The sequence below is a fragment of the Rhinolophus sinicus genome, linkage group LG06 (genome assembly GCF_036562045.2).
Source record: "Rhinolophus sinicus isolate RSC01 linkage group LG06, ASM3656204v1, whole genome shotgun sequence".
In the NCBI taxonomy this organism is placed as follows: Eukaryota; Metazoa; Chordata; class Mammalia; order Chiroptera; family Rhinolophidae; genus Rhinolophus; species Rhinolophus sinicus.
In genome coordinates, this window is record NC_133756.1 from 156,352,443 (window position 1) to 156,375,939 (window position 23,497).

Here is a 23,497-nt window from a genome sequence, read left to right on the forward strand (position 1 = left end):
AAGAAAAGTATTAAGGAGAATATTCGTACTTCCTGGGCACAAAGCAGAGGTGGATTATTCAGCCTCTCTCACGCATGCATGCCAAAGTATGTGAAGTGATAATCCCCGCTAAAGTGGCAATTATTTGGGAAAAGCGAGGATCTTATGTGGACCACTGTGGGAAAGGTAACATTCTGTCCTCTTGGGAGACACTGGTACACACACCTGCCTTGTCCCTCACCTGCTGCTCGTTTGCTAGGCCATCTCAGCAGGCGTGAGCTGAGGTTCTGCTTCCTCATCTATAGGATGGCGGTTTATAGCCCAGCCGTCGCAAAGACCAGATGTTTGTGGATATACACTGTATAAAGAGTTACACACGCTAAAGTCAGTATCGTCACTAGTCAGACCCATTTCCTCCCCCACCTTCTCTGTGTTAATATCTCAGTTACTATAGTCTTGCTCTGGATCTCCCTTTACTGGTTAATAAAAGTCTTCCAGGATTTCACATTTTGATGCCTTGTCATAAAAAATATATCATTCATATATAAGACATGTTCCATTTTACTTGCCACTTCATTTTAACTGGTTAATTTGGTCGTCTTTATAGCCATGTAATATATTCCTGACAATACAAAAGTAACTCTCATCTCTACAAATCAAGTCATCTTTTAAATGCATAAAGAGAAATGGCTACTTCAAGGAAACCTATGGTAAATCTCTTCATTTCTACTTCTAACCAAAGGGGCTGCTGCTTTCTCCTCCTCTTTAATTCTGCATTTGGCTCAGTTCTGTCCTGAGAACACCTACTTGTCCAATAAATGTCTTGTTGGTGAATGATCTATCTGGACCATGGCACCACACAAAAGGTGGGAGAATTGCCAGAATCCTGGAAGTAATTGTCAATCAAGGTTCCACGAGAGCCTGAGGTCTGTGCAGGGTTATGCAGGCGTCAAACAAGGACTCACGCTTACACGGTTTCTTAGTCTAAGGGTATCCTCTTCTGTTGGTGTAGGGAAGGGCACTTCCTTTTGTATATGCTGACTTACTCAGGAACAGAGATGGGTTGGCGTTTTGTTTGATTTTTTATTTTCTTAGGACCTTTAATTTCCATGGCTCACTTCCTTTTTCTCTTTCATTATCAAACCTCTAAGGAATACCCACAATAGAGATGGTGCCCTCCCGAGAATGTCACCTTTGGTCCTGTGCACTTTCCAGCCTCTTTCCTTTTTGTTTTTTAAACAGCATTATTGAGTTGTACTTCATAATATTATAAAATTTACCCTTTTAAGGTGTGCAATCCAGTGGCTTTTAGTATGTTCACAGAGTTTTGCAATCATTCCCACAATCTAATTTTAGAACAGTTTCATCAAAAGAAACTCCATACCATTAGCCATCACTCTCCACCCCCTCCTCCCTAGGCAACCACTAATCTACTTTCTGTCTCTATAGCTCTGCCTGTTTTGAAGATCTCATTAAAATGGAATCATACAATACAGGGTTCTTTGTGGCTGGCTCTTTCACTATGTTAACCTTCTGAAATTTGCTCTTTCATAGGAGTAGTAATCCATTAATCCACTCCCCTGGATGTGTCTTGGCTTAGGAAATGTAGGAACCTTTGCCAACTCCATTTTCTTTTTCACTTTCAGACATCTCCATTCGTTCACACACACACACACACACACACACACACACACAAAAAAAAAAAATTAGAACCCTTATACGAAATGGTACATATAACGTTATTTTCCAAATTTAGAATATAAAGTAATTGAGATGTATTGTGATGAACAGAACAACTGATCAGCAATCAGGGATGAAATAAGAGCTTTTAGCCCAGAGTCCTAGAAGCTGTCAAACCCCATCCTCATCTGCTAACACAGCAATGAAAATACAACTTCTTAGAACGCAGAATTGACTATTCCTTATCACAGAGCCCTTCTATTCTCAGTCATAGTGCTAAGTTCCTTCAGCAGCCTAGAGCCCCAGAAAATATTGTATAATAGAATTAATAGAGGTAGACCGTTTTCTCCCTAATATAAAATCCCACAGAGTACACTTGTTTCTTTAAAAAGATCACCAACACAAAACTGTTAATCACATGTAGTTACAAAAAGAGAAACACAGTACTGTCCAGGGATCTCATTACTAAGCCTCTCTCATGACTAATTAACCTCTGATTCTTTGTCATTTATGATAAACTCCTGCACAAAGGTATGTCTCCTCAACCTCCATATCATTTAGATGATTTAAAGATCAGAATAAAATGGATGCTGGTCTTCTGTGAAAGTAGGCCCATCTGATTTAAGGGCCATCACTCTTTTCTGAGTATTATGTTTTTCATAGTTGAAGAGATTCTGAATTTTACATAATGAAGCATTTCTGCTGGCTATGACATTGTCTCCAAACAGTACTTCTTTTCAGAGATCTTAATTGTCTGTGGTCATAAAAATATTAAGCATCTAACAAAGCAAAATGTATGATACTTACAAAGTTATTTCTTTTCTTCAACTCCAGTCCAGTCTTCACCTGATGCCCTTCGTCATTAGGCTAAAGCTGAAGACGGTATGAATGGACTCACTAACAGATGTTAGTGCTGAAAAGGACATTAGAGGAAATCTAGGTCTACAGCCTCGTGTCCAACTTTCCATGACAAAAGCCTATCCAATAACTGCAACTCAGTCATTGTCTAAAAGAACTTTCTCTTTCACCTTCAAGCTTCATGAAGTTAGATTCTACCCCAGGAATATGGAGTTTTAGAAATAGCACATTCCAAGCTGTAGTGCCTACAGTTTCCCAAAAGGTTTGCTTTAAATTCTTACAACATGAACACATGTAGGGATTTTGAATTTTCCCTTCTGAATACAAAGGAAGCAATGTACAGAATGCTTTTGCCAGGAAGAATCTCTTGAATAAATCCCTAATTTCTGGTCTAAGATTATGGAACTCAGGAACCTATCTGAAGATAAACAAGTGGACTGCTCTTTCTGTCCCAGTCTCAACTCTCCAGTATTTCCCTATTGTAGCAATTTTCCTGCCTTGTAGCAATTTTCCTGCCTTGTAGCAATTCCAACTAAGGTTACAGTGAAAACAGCCAAATCTAGACTTTCTAATGCACCAGAAGTTAAGCTTCTTATAGCTAATTTCATCATCCACTTCCCATTTGTTAATTATTGGAAAAACAACTTTCTAATGGAGAATTGTTCTACTTTAAAAAACAAAACAAAAAAAAGTAACATGAAGACATTGTCAGAGGTGCCAAAATCAGGCACTAGATCACCTCATCAGCAGAGTGTCAGTTTCTGATTCTCTTTTCTGATTTCATGGTGAAGACAGAAGAACAAAAAGATGATCTATAGCAACAGCAGATGAAAAATTGTCTAGGGATCCCTAAAGAGCCAACTAGTCAACCAAACCTTAAACATGACAGATATGTAAGAATTCCCACTACAACAAATTTCCTTTTGTGTGAAGTTGACATAACTTTGATCTGGTATGCTTAATTTTGCTTTGAATAAACTCACAATGAAGAAATTAATTTACAATTTCCAGAGGTAAAAAAAAAAAAGGTTAAGTGGGAGAAGTAACCTACTTATTTAGTAATTTTTTAAAAAGATCTCTCAGTACTAATATTAACCCCTTCCCTGCCTTCACTGAGATGCTATGAGGATGTTTGCTGGTTTCCTGGCAGCTTTGACCAGTGCTGGCATCTCTGGTCCTTGAGATAGTGCATGTTAGGTAGGGATGGAATATTGAAGTTGAAGGAAACACCACCACTATTAGCTACAAAAATACTTATGGGTTGCTTGGCCTATTGATGTATTAGGTCATGACTGATGAAGAATGGATACATGAGTATTGAGCTTCCAGATACTTCTCATGCATTTTCCTGTCTTTGTGCCAGCTGTGGGTTTGCATAACAAGAGTATGGTAACTGTAATTCAGCCCACAATTAGAAGAGTTGTGGGTCAATATTTTAGTTGACATTTTTCCTATACTGTACATCTGAAATAAATTCCATCATTAGTAACACCAGGAGAAGATTCTCTTCTTCCATCTGTCTAGGGCATCTTTGATTTCCTTGTTCCTCAGGCTGTAGATCAATGGATTTAACATGGGGATTATAACAGTATATAAGACTGACGCCATCTTGTTTTGGCTCAGGGAATCATCAGAATTAGGATACATATAAACAAAGATACCTGAGCCGAAGAAGAGAATCACTGCAGTCAGGTGAGAAGCACAGGTGTTGAAGGCCTTGGACCGGCCTTCAGCTGAAGTGATCTTCAGAATGGTGGCGACTATATAACCATAGGATATCATGATAATCAGGAAAGACGTGAGCCCAAAGATCACTGTGAGCACAGACATTATGACTTGAAAAAAAAAGGTGTCAGAGCAGGACAGGATCAGCAGTTGGGGCAGGTCACAGAAGAAATGGTTGATGACATTTGGCCCACAGAAATGGAGCTGAAATAAGATGCACAGTTGGATAAACGAGCCAAATATTCCAGTCATATAAGATCCTGCCACCATCTGCACACAGAGGGTAGGGGACATGATGGCTGTGTAGAACAGAGGATTACAAATGGCAGCATATCTATCATAAGCCATGGCTGTCAGGAGACAGCACTCAGTCAGACCCAGGCTAGAGAAGAAGAAGTATTGCATGGCACAGCCCATAAAGGAGATAGATTTCTGCTTCTTGAAGAAGTCTGAGAGCATCCTGGGTGCTGTAGTAGAAACATAGCAGATGTCCAGTAAGGACAGGTTACTGAGGAAAAAGTACATAGGTGTATGCAGATGGGAGTCCAACCTGATGAGGGTGATGAGGCCCACATTCCAGGACACTGTCACCAGGTAGATCCCTAGGAATACTGAAAAGAGGAGAATGGTGAGCGTTGGGAATTCAGAGAATCCCAAGAGAATGAACTTCATAATCATTGTACTGTTCCTTCCCCCACTCATTGTGTTCGTGGCCCCAGGATCTGTAGGGAAAGAAGAAAATGAATGTCCAAGTCAGTTGTTATCTCAATTTCTATTGAAATAAATCACATCTACCCACACTGCACACAGAATCAAGAAAAATATTGAGCCATTTTAGAAGAAATAACCCTTGTTAACTTTGCCCCTAAATAGCTATAATGATTCCGTGCATCAATTTTCCCACATATGAAAAAGAATAATTATAATTTTCATTATTAACCCATTGGGCTTTTACAAAGACAAAAGAAAATATAACATTTGGAAAGCCCTTCTTAAAGAGGTTTTTGGAATATGAGAACTTTATTAATGGGGTTATAACGCCTGTGTGTAAGCTTAGTGACTAAGAGCATGGCCTTAGATGTCCCATGCATTTCTGTATTATGGCTATGCTATCTGTGAGCTTTTTGACTCTAAACAGGTTGTCTGTTATCTTTCTGCCTAAGTTACTGCATCTGTAAAATAGGGATAATAATAACAGAACTGATTTCATAAGGTTTATTTGAGGTTAAATTAGTTTAGTTCCATTATGTACAGTACCTGCCTCGCACATAGAAAGTATTGCATGAAGTGGTGTCAGTAGGAGATATCTTTCTAATGTAGTTTTGAAGCACTCCTTTGGTTTGTGAAAAACTTTTAAAGTTTACATTTTAAAGGGTTGATCATAGAGATAACATTCTCAGATTATAGTGTGATTGTTAGAAATAAATAACAAATTGGGAATTAAGAAACATCATAATTGTGGATACTAATTACATATTTCTAAATTATTCAAAAGTCAAATAATAAATTATAATAGAAATTAGAAAATATTTTCAACTGAAATATAATGAAAAATACTATTTATCAAATCTTCTGCATTTTTTTTATTGAAGTGTAATTGACAATAACATTGTATAAAGTTAAGATATACAATGTGTTAATTTGATACATTTATATATTGCAATATAATTATTATCATAGCTTTAGCCAACACCTCTATCACGACACATAATTATCATTTCTTTTTTGTGGTGAGAACACAACAAACCCTGTGGATTTAACTAAAGATGTATGTAGAGAGATATAGTTGTCTTAAATGCATATAAAAGACTGAAAACAAATAATCTGACCATAATTCTTAGTTAGAAAAAAAAATTAAGTATAAAGAATTTCAAAATAATACAAGAAAACCAAAAGTTAATATATCAAGAAAGTTGATCCTTGACATATCTGGTGATACCAAGCCAAAAATAAATAAATAAATAAAAACAATGGAAGAGGGTATATAACTTTAGATTCTGGGGATGTTATAAAGGTAATAAGAGGATACTCTAAACAATTTTATGTCAGTAAATTTTAAAACTTAAATAAAATGTACAAATTTCTAGGAAAATTTAACTTGCCAAAACTGACTCAAATAAGAATAGAAAATCTGAATATTCTATAAACATTAAAAATTGAATCAATAGTAAAAATCTTCCCATGAATAAAACTCCAGGCTCAAATGGTTTTATCAAAGTTGTACCATGAATTAAAGGAAAACAATAATTCCAATTAAACACAAAATTTTTTGCATATGAACATTTGGATCAATTTCCAACTACTTTTGTGAGACTATAGTTTAATACCAAAAACTGACAAGGATGGAATAATAAAGAAATATTATTGCTGTAGTCACTTATGAATTTAATAGATTAGAAACATCTTAAAATTTTGGTAAACTGAATCCAATAGTATATAAAAATAATACATTATGAATAAGTTGGATTTATTCCAGAAAAGTAAGGTAGGTTTAATACTAGAAAATCAGTTAATGTAATTCACCACATTACAAGATTAAAGAAGGGAGCAATATAATTACCTAAATAGATAAAATTTTTAAAAATTATTTACGATTTTACAAAATAGCAACTAAGGGAAATATTTTAACCTTATAAATAGTATCTTACAACCAACCTCAGTAAATTACATCCTCAATGATAAACTATCGCAAGCATTATCCTAAGGGTCAAAACAATTAAAACATTTCCTTATCTTTAAATTAGGTTTAATTGTTTCAAAAAAAGTCACTATCACATATTTTATTAATCTTTTCCTCAAAGATTCTACTTAGTGTAACAAGGGCAGAAAAACAATCAAATTTAAAAACCAACTTAAGAGGATAAGGTCCAAGATGGTGGATTAGAAAATTTAAAAAAAGTCACGGGGATGTAAAGTACAGTTTAGAGAATATAGTCAATAATATTGTAAAAACTATGTATGATGCCAGGTGGGTACTGGACTTATCAGGGGATCACTTCATAAATTATATAAATGTCTAACCACCACACTGTACATTTGAAATTAATATAAAATAATATTGAATGTCAATTATAATTGAAAAAAATAATCAGGATATAAAGCACAGCATAGAGAATATAGTCAATAATATTTTAATAACTATGTATAGATGGGTAATAGACTTATTGGGGTGATCACTTTGTGAGATATCTAATCACTATGTTGTTTTGTACACCTTAAACTAACATAATATTGTATGTCAACGGTAGTTGCAAAATACATTTTTAAAAGTTAAAAAAATTAAAATCAACTTAAGTGAGGTATAATTTACACATAATAAAATGAATTGATTTACATATAATAAAATGGGATATTTTGGTGGTGAAAATTTGAGGCTTTATGGCCCGAATAGTGAGCTATCAGCAAATCTTCATGACTTCCATTCTCACTCCATCTACTTGCTAATGTCTAAAATTCCATGTTAGATGTATTTCTTTCAGTTCAAATACTTTGGTTTCTGTTAAAACTCAAATAATCCCATCGAAATAGGGGAGAGGGAGCGTGGTTATTGTAAGAAAACAAAAAAGTAAAAATAGTCATTAGGTTTCTGGGTTGAGGGCATAGAAGAACCAGGTTGCAAGAAGCAGAAAGAGTCAAACTGAAGAAAGAAAGCTATTCTGATTTTGCCCACCTGGAAATTCTTGTTGCTATACTGACAGGTGTGTTTTGGAGAAATCTGGGAGGCACTGCCTCCACGGCTACCTTCTCCTGGACCTGAATCTTGACCACACTCTAGATGTCCAGATGTGTATAGAGTTCTTCCAGAAATCAGAGGACACAGACATCGTATGAGCATTCCAGATGGAGACATTTCACTTCCTCTAGACTCTGTGCTTTTGGTTCCTACCAGCCATTGCTGCAAGAGAGGTGCTTCCAACTAAAGATTCTCTTAAGTGTATCCTTAGGGTCCAGTGTGGACAGAGAAGAAGCAATTAACAGAAGGTACCATTTTCAGTTAATTGCTCTCTAGAGTGATGGATGGGGAAAACAAACAGAGAAATGCTCCCAGCTGATTTCATTTCTCCACACTATCGTGCACCCTCCATGACCTAAATGAATCAAGTTCCAATTTTTCTTTCCAGACTTTCAGAATCATGACATCTTGGAGGGACTCTCAAAACAGGGTGATCAGATCATTTATTATGCAAACTGGACAATTTTGGTCATGAAAAGGAGAGTTATTAATAATCATGTCAGAATAATAAGCACAAACCAGGATTTTCCCGGGCAATCCAGGTTGTATTGGTCATCCGACATTAGAAGACTTTATCAGCCATGTCATTCATTGTGGTTTTGGTGATTGTGTGCTCAGGCTCTGGACAGACCTGCTTCAGTTGAATTCTAACGTAGTGACTTATGAGCTCTGTGACCTTGATCCTTTTGTTTAATCTCACTGTGCCTTGGTTACTTAGTAAAAATGGAGGTGATAATAGCACAACTACCTAAAAAGGGGTATGGTGAACTTAAATGAAATAATACCTGCCCAGTTCTTGGAAGCACTTAATATATGTTAGAAATTTATTATTACTAATATTATCATTATTGCAATCTTTCCATTTTTCTGTTCATATTTTTACAAAACTGGGGTCATACATGTACAATTCCTTACTCCCCTTTTGTTACACAATATTATTTTCATATGTTTTTAAAACTTTGTAAAATGTTTCAATGGCTATAAAATACACTATTCAAATTTTTAATTTGGTTAACAGTTTTCTTGTTCTAGCAGATCTTTACCTTGTTTTTTGTATTATTTTTAATAATATAAATGTAACCCATATATTCCTGATCTCACCAACCTTAACTATAATCCTATTATACTTGATTTTTATTTAAACATTTTAAACCTTATTGTTAAAAATAACCAAATACAGAATACAACAGAAAAACATACAGCTTAATGAATTACATGAGAACATCCCTGCAGCTACCACCCATGTGAGACGATAACACTTTGCTACCCACCTCAAAAGTCCCCCACACGCTCTAGCCCAATGGAGCCCCTCCCCTCACCTAAGGTTAGCCACTCTTCTGATTCAATGATAATCACTTCCTGAGTTTTCTTTATAGTTTCATCACTCAAGTGTGCATACCTAAATGCTAAAATGGGTTTTGCTTTTTTTTTTAACATGTCAATTCTCTCTCTTTTTGTCTCTCTCTCTCTCTCTCTCCCTCTCCCTCTCTCTCTCCATTTTAGGCTTATAGGTCTTCTTTGCAAGAGTCACATTCTAACTCCCTAAATTTCTTTTATGTGAACCATTTTGTCAAATTAAAGAGTTTACTGAGCATGACGTTAAACCATTTATAGTTTATAACAATGGGGTGTGATGATTACATTCTTGATTTGGCTCTTGATACAAAGCTGAGTTTTATTGGTCTTTTTTGTCTCAGAGTCCCACTACTTTATACGTTGCAGATGAAAAGCAGGTTTCTCTTTTAAATTTGCCAGCCTCCAAATCTCTTGACGCTTTCTATATTCTCGTTCATTCTTATTTGCAAACTGAACTGTTGTTTTGTGAGCTTGTCTCATTTTTGTATGGCCTTGTTAAACACATCTAACAGCAATTAACTCATGCTACGAGCATTCTGTTTTCCCACATAATCTCCCTTCCAAGTTATCACAGGTGACAGTGTACCAAACGTTTTACTGTGTCAAACAGAAATTGCTACCCTTCTAGTTGGCAATAACAGATTCCTTGACACCTACTGCCTGGCCCTGAAGAAACTTACGGATGTTATAACTTTATTTTTTTAAATAGTACAGTTATGATGACACTATGCTACAGTAGCAAATAATCCAAAACAGATTTATTTCCTGTTAACACTATATGTCCATCCAGGATCAGCTGGGGGCACTTTTGCTGCATCATCATCTTACTCCTTATGAGTCAGCCACTAATGGGAGCATTGAGAAAGGAGAAGGTTTAACAGGAACACACATAGTAAGATGTGCCATATCGTCTCACATTTCATTTCTCATAATAAGTCACATGGCCAAGCCTGACTTCAAAGGGATGAAGTACAACCCTCTCCCAGGGAGTGGAGGGGAAGCAAATATTTATGAAAAGCCACACAATATATCACAAGGCTTATAATGGCCATTACAGCTATTTTCATACACTGTTCTAAATGTTTTGTGTCCTAAGCCCTAAAAGGCACCCCGTAATCAAAAATTCCAGGAGAATATTCTCTTCTTCCATCTGTTTAGGGCATCTTTGATTTCTTTGTTCCTCAGACTGTCGATCAATGGATTTACCACGGGGATGACCACAGTGTATACAACAGAAGCCAGCTTGTTTGGGCTCAGAGAATCATCTGAGCTAGAACACAAAGAGACAAAAGTGCCTGAGTCGAGGAAGAGGATCACTGCGGTCAGGTGAGAAGCACAGGTATTGAAGGCCTTTGACCTGCCTTCAGCTGAAGTGATCTTCAGAATGGTGGCAACTAGTGACATCATCAAAATGGCGCGTGAGGTGAGCCTCTGGAAATCTCCCCTGGAATTTACAACAAACTGAACAACTATATCTCCACAAAGGACTCTCTGCACAGCAGACAGGCAAAACGAAGAGGCTCACTACTGAATTCACCAAAAGGTGGGCAAATTGCATAAGCAGGGGAGGAAGGAAGGGAGAAGTGCGCGGAGACGGAGCCGCGGGGGCACAGGACGCAGACCTGGCTCAGTGCTCTGAGCTCGCTGCTTCCCGGAACTACCACAGCTGTGGGAGAGGGAAGAACTCAGACTGCTAGGGCTCCATTTATGGCCCACAGGGCTGAGGGGGCAGCATATAACACGGCTGAATCCAACACTCACGGCAGAGACCTCGAAGCAAAGACTGAGAGAAAAAGGCTGAAAACAGTGGTTTAAGCCCTCACTGCCGAGCAGAGAACGGAAGCCTTAGGCACTGAGACTAGCCCCCCCCTCCCTACCCTTCCAGAGCTCGACCCGCCCCCACCTGCCCAGTGCTAGAAGCTCAACAATAGCAGTGTCAGATCAAAACAACAGAATATTTGCAGTTCTGAGAACTGTGGTCCACAGACATAGACTCCCAGCCCAACTAGTTCTGGCAAAGTCCTGTGGAAGCAGGACTGGCTGTGGTGGTGGTTGCCACCACTGCTCAGGGCCACCTCTCATAACCCACCCTGCCACTGTCCCCACCTATCTGGGCAGATCCCTGCAGGAGTAAACAGAATTGCTAAAACACACTGGCTCTGAATCTGGTGCAGGAAGAGCTTTGGAACTTCAAAAGCTCTCCACATCCCCACACGGCTGTAGCGCTCTATGACCCACGCAAATTGTTAACAGAGGAGAAGCCTGCCTTCCAGGGAATCCCCCCATTGTGTGAGAAGCTGGAACAGTACAGAGAAAACATAACACTACAGTGTGAGAGGGAAACAAAGGCTGAGGTCGGAGAGAAAATACAACATTCTACCAACACATACTGAAAAACAAAAGAAAGAACTCTTCCTATCAACCTGTTGCAGAACCTACTCCTGTAGATGTCTAGGAAGAAAAATAATAGATCATTAATTGCCATGAATAACCAAAGCAACAAGACAGCTCAGAAAGAAAGTGAAAAGTCTCCAGAAAAATGAATTTAAAGATACAGAAATATGTGACTTAAATGACAGGGAATTCAAGATTGCAGTTCTGAGAAAACTCAACGAGATGCAAGAAAACACAGAAAGGCAGTTTAATGAACTCAGAAACACAATCAAAGAACAACATGAACATTTTACCAAAGAAATTGAAATTTTAAAAAAGAACCAAATAGAATTTCTGGAGATTAAGAACTCAATAGAAGAAATGAAGAATGAAATAGCCAGCTAAGGTAATAGAGTTGACCAGATGGAGGAAAGAATCAGTGACATCGAAGATAGAAACCTGGAAATGACACAGATAGAAGAAGAAGGAGACTTGAGACTTAAAAGAAATGAAAGAACTCTACAAGAATTTTCTGACTCCACCAGAAAGAGCAATATAAGAATAATGGGCATATCACAAGGAGAAGAAAGAGAGAAGGGAACAGAGAGTATATTCAAACAAATAGTCAATGAGAACTTCCCAAATTTGTGGAAAAAACTGGATCCTCGAATCCAAGAAGCAAATAGAACACCTAATTACAACAGGCCTTCTCCAAGGCACATTGCATTGAAGCTGTCAAAAATCAATGCCAAAGAAAGAATCCTCAAGGCAGCCAGGGAAAAGAAGACGGTAACCTACAAAGAAAAGCCCATTAGATTATCGTAAGATTTTTCAGCAGAAACTTTGCAAGCCAGGAGGGAGTGGAACCAAATATTCAAACTATTGAAAGAGAGAAATTATGAGCCAAGAATAATATACCCAGCAAAGATATCCTTTAGATATGAAGGAGGAATAAAGACCTTTCCAGAAATACAGAAGCTGAGGGGATTTTCTAATATACAACCTGCACTACAAGAAATACAAAAGGAGGCTATTCAACCATCAACAGGGACAATTTGTGGCAACCAAAACATTAAAAAGGGGAGGGGGGGAAGGCCTGAACCAGAATATGGAAATGGAGAAAGTAAGCATGCTGAAGAAAATGGAATACTCTACATATTAAACTTTATTTTACATAATCTTAAAGGTAACCACTTAAAAATAACCAGAACTGAAATACATACTGTAATAAAAGAAGAAACAGAGGGAAACATCATAGAATACCACCACACAGAAATAACAGAAAACAACAAAAAGGCAAAGAAACAATGGAGACACAGTTTTACCAGAACAGTAAAGATAGAATGATAGGAAATCCTCACATACCAATAATCACCCTAAATATAAATGGACTGAACTCACCAATAAAAAGGCACAGAGTAGCAGATTGGATAAAAAAAACTAAACCCAACCACACGCTGCCTCCAAGAGACACATCTCAGCTACAAGGACAAGCATAGACTCAAAGTGAAAGGGTGAAAATTGACAGTCCAAGTAAATGGTACCCAGAGAAAATCAGGTGTAGCCATACTGATATCAGATAAAACAGACTTCAGGGTGAAAAAGGTAACAAGAGACAAAGATGGACATTTCATAATAGTAAAGGGGACTTTACAACAAGAAGACATAACAGTCATCAATATTTATGCCTCCAATCAGGGAGCACCGAAATATATGAAGCAACTACTAACAGAACTAAAGGGAGAAATTGACCAAAACACAATTATACTAGGGCACCTAAATACATCATTGACAGCTATGGATAGATCATCCAAACAGAAAATAAATAGTGAAATAGCAGCCCTAAATGACACATTAGATGAAATGGACATAATTGACATTTATAGAGCACTTCATCCTAAAACATCAGACTATACATTCTTTTCTGGTGTACACGGAACATTCTCAAGGATAGACCATATATTGGGACATAAAATCAGCCTCAGCAAATTTAAGAAGATTGAACTCATACCAAGCATATTCTCTGATCACAAGGCTTTGAAATTGGATATCAACTGCAAAAAGAAAGCAGGAAAAACCACAAATACATGGAGATTAAATAACATACTTTTAAAGAATGACCGGGTCAAAGATGAAATAAGAGGAGAGATCAAAAGATACATAGAAACAAATGACAATGAAAATACATCCTACCAAAATTTTGGGATGCAGCGAAAGCAGTTTTAAGAGGGAAATTTATCTCATTACAGGCCTATCTCAAGAAACAAGAAAAATCCCAAATAAATAACCTCACGTTACACCTTAAAGAACTAGAAAAAGAAGAACAAATGAAACCTAAGGGCAGCAGAAGAAAGGAAATAATAAAAACCAGAGCAGAACTAAATAAAATAGAGAACAAAAAGACAATAGAAAAAAGTAATGTGACAAAGAGCTGGTTCTTTGAAAAAATTAACAACATTGACAAACCCTTGGCTAGACTCACTAAGATAAAAAGAGAGAAGACACTGATTAACAAAATCAGAAATGAAAAAGGGGACGTTATAATGGATGTCACAGAAATACAAAGGATCATCCAAGAATACTATGAAGGACTATATGCCACCAAATTCAATAACCTAGAAGAAATGGACAAGTTCTTAGAAACATATAGCCTTCCAAGGCTGAACCATGAAGAACTGGAAAATCTAAACAGAACGATCACCAGTAATGAAATTGAATCAGTCATCCAAAACTTTCCCAAAAGCAAAAGTCCGGGACCAGATGGCTTCACTAGTGAATTCTACCAAACCTTCAAAGAGGATCTAATACCAATCCTGCACAAACTCTTCCAAAAAATTGAAGAAGAGACAGTACTCCCTAACTCATTTTATGAGGCCAACATTACCCTGATACCAAAACCTATTAAGGACAACACAAAAAAAGAAAACTACAGACCAATATGTCTGATGAATACAGATGTAAAAATCCTAAACAAAAGTCTAGCAAATCTAATACAACAATGCATTAAAAAGATTATTCATCACAACCAAGTGGGGTTCATCCCCGGGGCACAAGGATGGTTCAACATCCACAAATCCATCAATGTGATACATCACATAAACAAAATAAAGGACAAAAATCATATGATTATATCAATTGATGCAGAAAAAGCATTTGACAAGATACAACATCCATTTATGATTAAAACACTTAATAAAATAGGTATAGAAGGAAAATACCTTAACATAATAAAGGCCATATATGACAAACCCTCAGCTAATCTCATAATTAATGGTGAAAAACTGAAGCCCTTTGCTCTATGTTCAGGAACACGACAGGGCTGTCCCCTATCACCTCTGCTTTTCAACATAGTGTTGGAAGTCCTTGCCAGAGCAATCAGGCAAGAGAAAGAAATAAAAGGCATCCAAATTGGGAATGAAGAAGTTAAATTGTCACTCTTTGCAGATGACATGATGTTATATATAGAAAACCCTAAAGACTCCACCAAAAAGCTATTAGAAACAATCAATGAATACAGTAAAGTTGCTGGCTACAAAATCAACGTACAAAAGTCCATTGCATTCCTATATACTAACAATGAAATCTCAGAAAAAGAAATAAAAAGAATTCCTTTTGCAATTGCAGCAAAAAGAATAAAATACCTAGGAATAAACTTAACCAAGGATGTGAAAGACCTATATGCTGAAAACTATAAGACATTTTTGAAAGAAATTGAAGAAGACACAAAGAAATGGAAAGACATTCCATGCTTATGAACTGGAAGAATCAACATAGTTAGAATGGCCATATTACCCAAAGCAATATTCAGATTTAATGCAATCGCCACCAAAATCCCAATGGCATTTTTAAAAGAAATAGAACAAAAAATGATCAGATTTGTTTGGAACCACAAAAGACCCCGTATAGCCAAAGCAATCTTAAGAAAAAAGAACAATAATGGAGGTATCACACTTCCTGACTTTGGCTTGTACTACAGGGCAACAATGATCAAAACAGCATGGTATTGGCAGAAAAACAGACACATAGACGAAAGGAATAGAATTGACAACACAGAAATACAACCACATAAATATGAACAGATAATTTTTGACAAAGAGGCCAAAAACATATAATGGAGAATAGATAGCCTCTTTAATAAATGGTGCTGGCAGAATTGGAAAGCCACGTGCAAAAGAATGAAACTGGACAGCTTTCTGTCACCATGTACTAAAATTAATTCAAAATGGATCAAAGACTTAAGCATAAGACCTGAAACAATAAACTGCATAGAAGAAAACATAGGTACTAAACTTATGGATCTTGGGTTCAAAGAGTATTTTATGAATCTGACTCCAAAGGCAAGGGAAGTAAAAGCTAAAATAAATGAATGGGACTATATCAAACTGAAAAGTTTCTGCACAGCAAAAGAAACCATCGACAAAATAAAGAGGCAACCAACTGAATGGGAGAAGATTTTAAAAACAGTGCCCCCGATAAGGGGCTAATATCCAAAATATACAAGGAACTCATGCAACTCAACAACAAAAAAACAAACAACCCAATTGAAAAACGGAGAGAGGATCTGAAGAGACATTTCTCCAAAGAGGACATACAAATGGCAAATAGACACATGAAAAAATGCTCAACATCACTAATCATCAGAGAAATGCAAACAAAACCACAATGAGGTATCACCTCACCCCTGTCAGAATGGCTATCATCATCAAGACAAATAGTAACAAGTGTTGGAGAGGCTGTGGAAAAAAAGGAACCCTCATACACTGTTGGGAACGCAGACTGGTGCAGCCACTGTGGAAGGCAGTGTGTAGGTTCCTCAAAAAATTACGAATAGAATTACTATATGACCCAGCAATCCCTCTCCTGAGTATCTACCCAAAAAATCTGAAAACATTTATACATAAAGACACGTGTGCTCCAATGTTCATTGCAGCTTTATTTACGGTGGCCAAGACATGGAAACAACCAAAATGTCCTTCGATAGATGAATGGATAAAGAAGTTGTGGTATATATACACAATGGAATACTATTCGGCGGTAAGAAAAGATGATATAGGAACATTTGTGACAACTTGGATGGATCTTGAGAATATAATGCTAAGCGAAATAAGTCAGACAGAAAAAGCAGAGAATCATATGATTTCATTGATATGTGGTATATAAACCAAAAACAACAAAAGAACAACACAAACAAATGAGAAACAAAAACTCATAGACACAGACAATAGTTTAGAGGTTACCAGAGGGTAAGGGGGTTTGGGGAGTGGTAGATGAGGGTAAAGGGGATCAAATATATGGTGATGGAAGGAGAACTGACTCTGGGTGGTGAACACACAATGGGATTTATAGATGATGTAACACAGACTTGTACACCTGAAATCTATGTAATTTTACTAACAATTGTCACCCCAATAAATTAAAAAAAAAAAAAAAGTAATACCAGCATGGGCCAGGGAGCTGCGTCCTACACAACTAGACTGAGAAACAATGGCTTGAACCAGAGTTGGGGGAGGGAGGCCGAAGAAGGGCGGGGGGGCGGGGGGGAGTTCAGGGCGGGGGCCAAAGTCCATAAAAGAAAAAAAAGAAAAAAGGTGTGCTCATGCTTCTAACGTGTCTTTAGTCTCTTGTTTTATCCCCATCCAACACTTTAAAAAATATTTTCACATCAAATATGTGGTGATGGAAGGAGAACTGACTCTGGGTGGTGAACACATAATGTGAGATATAGATGATGCATTACAGAATTATACACCTAAAATCTGTGTAACTTTTATACATCTAAAATCTGTATAACTTTACTAACAATTGTCACCCCAATAAACTTTAATTTTAAAAAAATCAAGACAGTTTTTCAAGAAAATATTTTTTTTCACCTAGCTGTATACAACAGCTAATAGATAATATTTTTGAAATATTATCTAGCTTTGTACCTAATATTTTCTTCCCCACATCTCTGACCATTTCCTTCCCTCAGGCATGTTAAGTTGTTAGGTTCTCAAGCCTCAGAGAAGGAATATGACAGCAAAAGAAAGTTGAAGTGGGGGTCTACTGGACTGGTTGGTGTGTTGAGATTCGGGTTCTCAGAACCCACCTCTTCTTGATGAGTCTCACAGGACACCTCCCAGCTGCATCTCAGCTCCAGATGAAGTCTTATTTCCAATTGTATTCTAGACTGAGGGTCAAGTTTGAAGGGTGAGCATACCCCAGCCAGGCTACTGCCTTAGCTTATAGCTGTTAGAAAATGAATTATAAGTTTCAGTGTATTTCTGATATAGGGACTTTCTTCCTCAGGTCCATATGGAAAATTTTCACTCCTTAAAAATTTTTTAAGATGAAAACAACCCAGCCTCCCTTTTCATAAAAAATAGGTTTATTAGAATAAGAATATACCATACAATGTCAACGTGATACTTTACACATGCCAGTTTTTCTATTTATGTTGACATTTAAGTCCAACCTGATATTCTGGTCCTATTTCAGACGAATTTTGGAGAGAGAGATGAAACCACTGTGCTTCCATGAGATCTCCCTGGGTCCCAGATGCTTGTTTATTTCTACAGTGTGGTCCCACCAAAGTGTGTGGCTTGTCTGTCTTCCAACTAGATGGTGCCAGCCATCTAGTCCGGCAACGCTGACGGGAGATGCTGCAACAGCCAGTTTATAACAGTTCTGAGTCGTGACTGCAGGAGCCTGCGATGGCTATTTCTTGTAGAAAAGTGGGGAGTCTCACCCCTGGTCAGATCCACAAGCAGTATTGCCCATAGGAAGTCAGCATTAGAAGGGAGAGGGAAAGGTGAGAAAACTGAGGGTGGACTAAAAGCAGCAAAAGTCACATGTACACAGTTGGTTTACCTTCTCCAGTTATTTAGGAGATGTTACAAACCACTCCTCGCCATAGTCTCTGCAGAGCCATTCCACCAAAAATTCAGAGAAGGCGTTAGGAGAATGCTGGGGTACGTGCTATATCTCCTTGTATGAAAAACAGTCAGGCTTTTTGGCTCAATTGCAGGTCAGGGAGATGCAAATCAGTTATCTGGACATGGGAAAGTGAAACGCCAGTTTTTCCTCATTTGTGTGAATGATCACAGGATAGGCAAGCTCTAGGTTTGTCTAGGTTTAAGACTAGAAACAGGAGACTATCAACCTTTAGAAAAAAGTTTAAAATCTCATCAGAGCCCATTTAATGCATCAGTCACTAATTCATGAGTATATGAGTGAGTATTCATATATATATATCCCCCCAAAATTAGGGGAATGTAGGTGATACATATGGACAATAGCATAGCCAGGTTTCTGAAAACTCTAAAAATTAAACCACAAAATCAGATAATGATTGATAAATAAAATGTGTAATAGAGGCATTTTGGAGACAAAATATTTCCTGGACCAAAAAAGGGAAAAGCTGTCCATTAATCAATCTGCAAATAATACAGTGGTTAGCGAGGAAGACGGTCCCTTAGAAGAGAGGACAGTGAATGCTTGGGGAGCAAACTTGGTCGTGCCCTGCCCAGGCCCTCAGCCTCCATGGGCCGTGTAGCCGAGCACACTGGGCACTGACACACATAATCCACTTTGCTTCGATTCCTTTCTCTCTAAATAGACTTTTGATTGTAATTTGTTTTTCTCTGTGGTTTCCTCAACAAGACAGGGAATTGTGCCACTGGCACAAGTACAAGCTTGGCAGTTTTGTTCTTCACTGAAAACTAAAAATGGCATCCTGGTTTATGCAACTAACTATTCTGACCTTGGTAAACTTCAGCCCATCTGGAAAAGATTTTCAGAGGTTGCAAAGACAAGTGCCACACCCTGGATGGTGGTAACTTACTAAAGTGAATTCATCTCCAGCTAGCTAACCCCCTGGAGACAACTGTACCTTGTCCTGCTTTAAATAACTATAAAAGAGCTGATTCTCTTAGTGCCAAAATATTCTGTTTAATGTATGTCTGTTTATATGTCCCACAGCAAATACACTTATTCGGGAAGTTTTATTTAACATGGGGCTTACAGTAAAACCCAGCTCGTTTTTGCTTTATTCAAGCCTCATGACAAATCCCCATTTTATGCACTAGATTTAAGGATCGTTAATGAATGAGCATTACTTTATCCTTGGTAGTCAAGCAAGCTGAAAAAGTACTGTATATCTTCTCAATGCAAAGAAAAAACTTTTCATTACTGGAAAACATGCGTGGCCAAACAGGAGATTTTTATACAGATTTTTATTCATTTTTATGTGAACAAAAGTTCATCAAAAAAGAAGAAAAAAATTACAGATGATAGGTCAGTGACAGCTCAATGTAAATCCAAAGTATGAGATTTTATGTATATATGTATGTATGAGGTCAGACAATTAAGTTCCTAGAAAAAGTGCTACATACCTCATTGCTGAATATCACTACAGTCACCTTCCAAGTACTCCCCTTGGGAAGCTATGCACTGATGCCAGCGCCTAGTCCACCTTTCAAAGCAATTTTGCAACTATTTTCTGAAATGGCCATCGGAGCTGTTGTCATATTACCCTTGATGTCCTGAATGTCATCAAAATATCTTCCCTTCAATATTTCTTTTATCTTCGGGTAAAGAAAGAAGTCACTGGGGGCCAGATCAGGTGAATAGGGAGAGTGTTCCTATACAGTTATTTGTTTACTGGCTAAAAACTCCCTCACAGACAGTGCTGTGTGAGCTGGTGCATTGTCATGATGCAAGAGCCATGAATTGTTGGCGAAATGTTCAGGTCATCTAACTTTTTCACTCAGCCTTTTCAGCACTTCCACATAGTAAACTTGGTTAACTGTTTGTCCAGTTGGTACAAATTCATAATGAATAATCCTTCTGATATCAAAAAAGATTAGCAACATCATTGCAACACGTTCGTGAACTTAATTGTCAGAACTCGTGCGTGCGTGTGTGTGTGTGTGTGTGTGTGTGTATGTATGTATGTATGTATGTATTGTTCCAATACTTTTGGCATTAGGAGAATTTAAGATTAGCTACCAAAGGTAAACTGAAGGACAGGAGTTCAAAGAATTGAGTATGGATAAAGAAAGATGGAAGAAAAAATGGCTATGAGGAAAAAAGCATGGTGTCCAGGTAAGTGATAGAGTTGGCACAATGGCAGCATTTCCACGTGTGGCCATGTCTGTGAACTTGAGCTCTTTTCGTTTCCCTAAGGACTGCTTCCTATATGCCAAGGAAGTAGCAGAGGTGAGAGGTATGGACACGCCTTTTACCGAGACTATCATGTCCCTATTTGAGTAGAATTCGAAAGATACTCGATTTGTCTCTTCTAGCATGTTAACTTGGATTTCTCTTGATATATACACAATTGATTAATTATATGGACTAACTAAATAATAACATGAGCTAACATTTATTAAGCATTACCATATACCAGGCAATAGGCTAAATAAGCCCTTTCCATGCATATCCTTACTTAATTGTTGTGCCTATTCTATGAGGTAGATACAATTATTATCTTCATTTTACAGATGAGGAAGGTGGATCTTGTAAGTAACTTGCATAAGGCCACATGCCTGCAAAACGACAGAGATGAGATTAATAGTCTCAGTTCTGATAACATAAGAATTTGTAATGAATACTCTTAAGCACTCTTTGTTATAGTCTCTGCAGACCTGCTTTCCAATGCATCAAAGCCATTACAAAGATCACATTTTCTACCAAACTAAGGAAATGTCTTCTATTTCTTTGACTCAGATGGTGCTAAATCATTGCAGAATAACAATAATAATAATATCACCTCTTGAGCATTTGCTATACACCAGGCACTGTTCTACATGGTTACATATACTGACTCATTTAATTCTTCACAACAAGCCTATGACAGAATTACTATTATTATTCCTATTTTACAGATAAGGAACTAAGACAGATGGAGCCCAAATAACTTGTCCAAGGACACACAAGTAGATACTGACTTACTCACTTATTTACAGCCTACCCAAGACAGCCAAATAAATTTATTTCAGTTCTTTACTGCTGGTTCAAGGACACATATTCTGAGAAAATGTGTAGGAGAAAAAAAATCCCTCTCTTCGTCTCCTTGCCTAAATTCTGTTGTAGGACTTACCACAAAACGGACTCAGAACCTTTCACCTCAAGTGAAGGCGTGCTCCTCTTCTGTAGATTCTTAAGAAACTTTGAGTGTTGGTGAAAAAGCCGTTACTGTGGACTTAAGTGATAATTTCTGGTTTTGTTGAAATCATTACAGTGACCCCTTTTTGTATAGTTGATTGCATTAGCCACAAGATTGTCTCATTTGTTCAGTCAGTAAGGCCCTAATCAGAAGTTTTCAATCTCCTTCCCGTCTTCACACATCTAGTCAGGACTATACCCCACCAGTCACAGTGGCTCACGATGGCCAGGATTCTGAAATAGGGGAGGCTGTCGGCCTTGTGCTGCTCATGTGCCTGACAGGAAGGATGTCAGAACCTCATGAGAGGGAAGGCTACTGTTTTTAGAAAGAGTGTCCCCCTCCTCCGGTTACCTTGCTATATTTTCCCATCCTACCTTAAGAAAGTAGAGAGTACGTCTGAACTCTGTCCCTCACCTCTGAGTTTGCCTGTCTGACATCCCTGCTATGAGCTTCTTGTGAGCAGGAGCCCCGTTTTGTTCCTTACTTTATTTTTAGTGCCTTGGACAGCGCCTGGCACCAATAAATGCCTTGGGGAATGACAAAGAAAAAAAGAAGAAGGAAAGTAGAGAGTAGAATAGTGGTTGCCAGGGGCTGGGGTGGGGGTGGGGAACAGAGAGATATTGATCAAAGGATACAAAGGTTCAGTTATTCAGAGTAAATAAGTTCTAGAGATCTAACGGACAGCATGGTGACAATAGTTAATATTACTGTATTGTATACTTGAAATTTTCTAAGAGGATAGACCTTAAATCTCACCACACACACACACACACACACACAGAAACAGAAGGGTGGCTATGTAGAAGTGATGGGTAAGTTATTTAGCTTTATTGCGGTGATCTCATACTGTGTGCATATATATACCATGTTTCCCCGAAAATAAGGCCTCGCTGGACCATCAGCTCTAATGCGTCTTTTGGAGCAAATATTAATATAAGACCCGGTCTTATATTATATTACATTATGTAATACCGGGTCTTATATTAATTTTTGCTCCAAAAGACGCATTAGAGCTGATAGTCCAGCTAGGTCTTATTTTCGGGGAAGCACGGTGAAAACATGAAGTTGTACACCTTAAATATATACAATGTTTGTATGTTAAAGATATCGCAATAAAATTGTTAAAATAAATACTGCTCCTAAGAAATACAGCTCCTTTAGAAAGTTTTGTGCTTTCTAAAAAAATTAAATCTCCCCACAATCATCACTGACTGAGCAGCCAAAACCAAGAAGAGCTGACACTGCTCTTCACTAGGACATTAATCTATTCTTTTCACCAAAGAGGAGATAAGCGACCCAACGGCAAGCAGGAAGTTTTGTCTTTTCTGTTTACTGACCTATCCTGAGCCTCTAGAACAGTGTCTGGGACATAGGCACAGTAATATTTGTTGAATAAATGGAATTTTTTTCATTGCTATGCAGAGCTTAGCAGAGTGTTTGGCTTATAATACATGCTTAATGATAATAATATATAGTGTGATAGAATCGCAACCACTTATTTAGGGCTTTTGAGTGTCAGGCACTGTTCTACGGACTTGATTTATATTAACTCATTTAATCCTCCATGGAAGAGGGTAGAGTTACTCTGTCCCTTTTACAGATAAAATGTGGAATAGACTGTAAATTTATAATTGTCATTTGTTGGA

The 23,497-nt window shown here is 37.5% G+C and overlaps 1 protein-coding gene across 1 annotated transcript; it reads right to left on the reverse strand.

Moving 5' to 3' along the window:
• Positions 1-3,999: 3,999 nt before the first annotated feature.
• LOC109459493 (olfactory receptor 5AN6) lies at positions 4,000-4,944 on the reverse strand. Its single transcript, XM_019753995.2, has one exon. It carries the CDS (start codon positions 4,942-4,944, stop codon positions 4,000-4,002), a length of 945 nt encoding a protein of 314 aa, XP_019609554.2.
• Between the last annotated feature and the right edge of the window lie 18,553 nt (positions 4,945-23,497).

Excerpts from the sequence above, each read along its gene's own strand:
- LOC109459493 (XM_019753995.2), bottom strand. The coding sequence starts at position 4,944 with ATGAGTGGGGGAAGGAACAGTACAATGATTATGAAGTTCATTCTCTTG.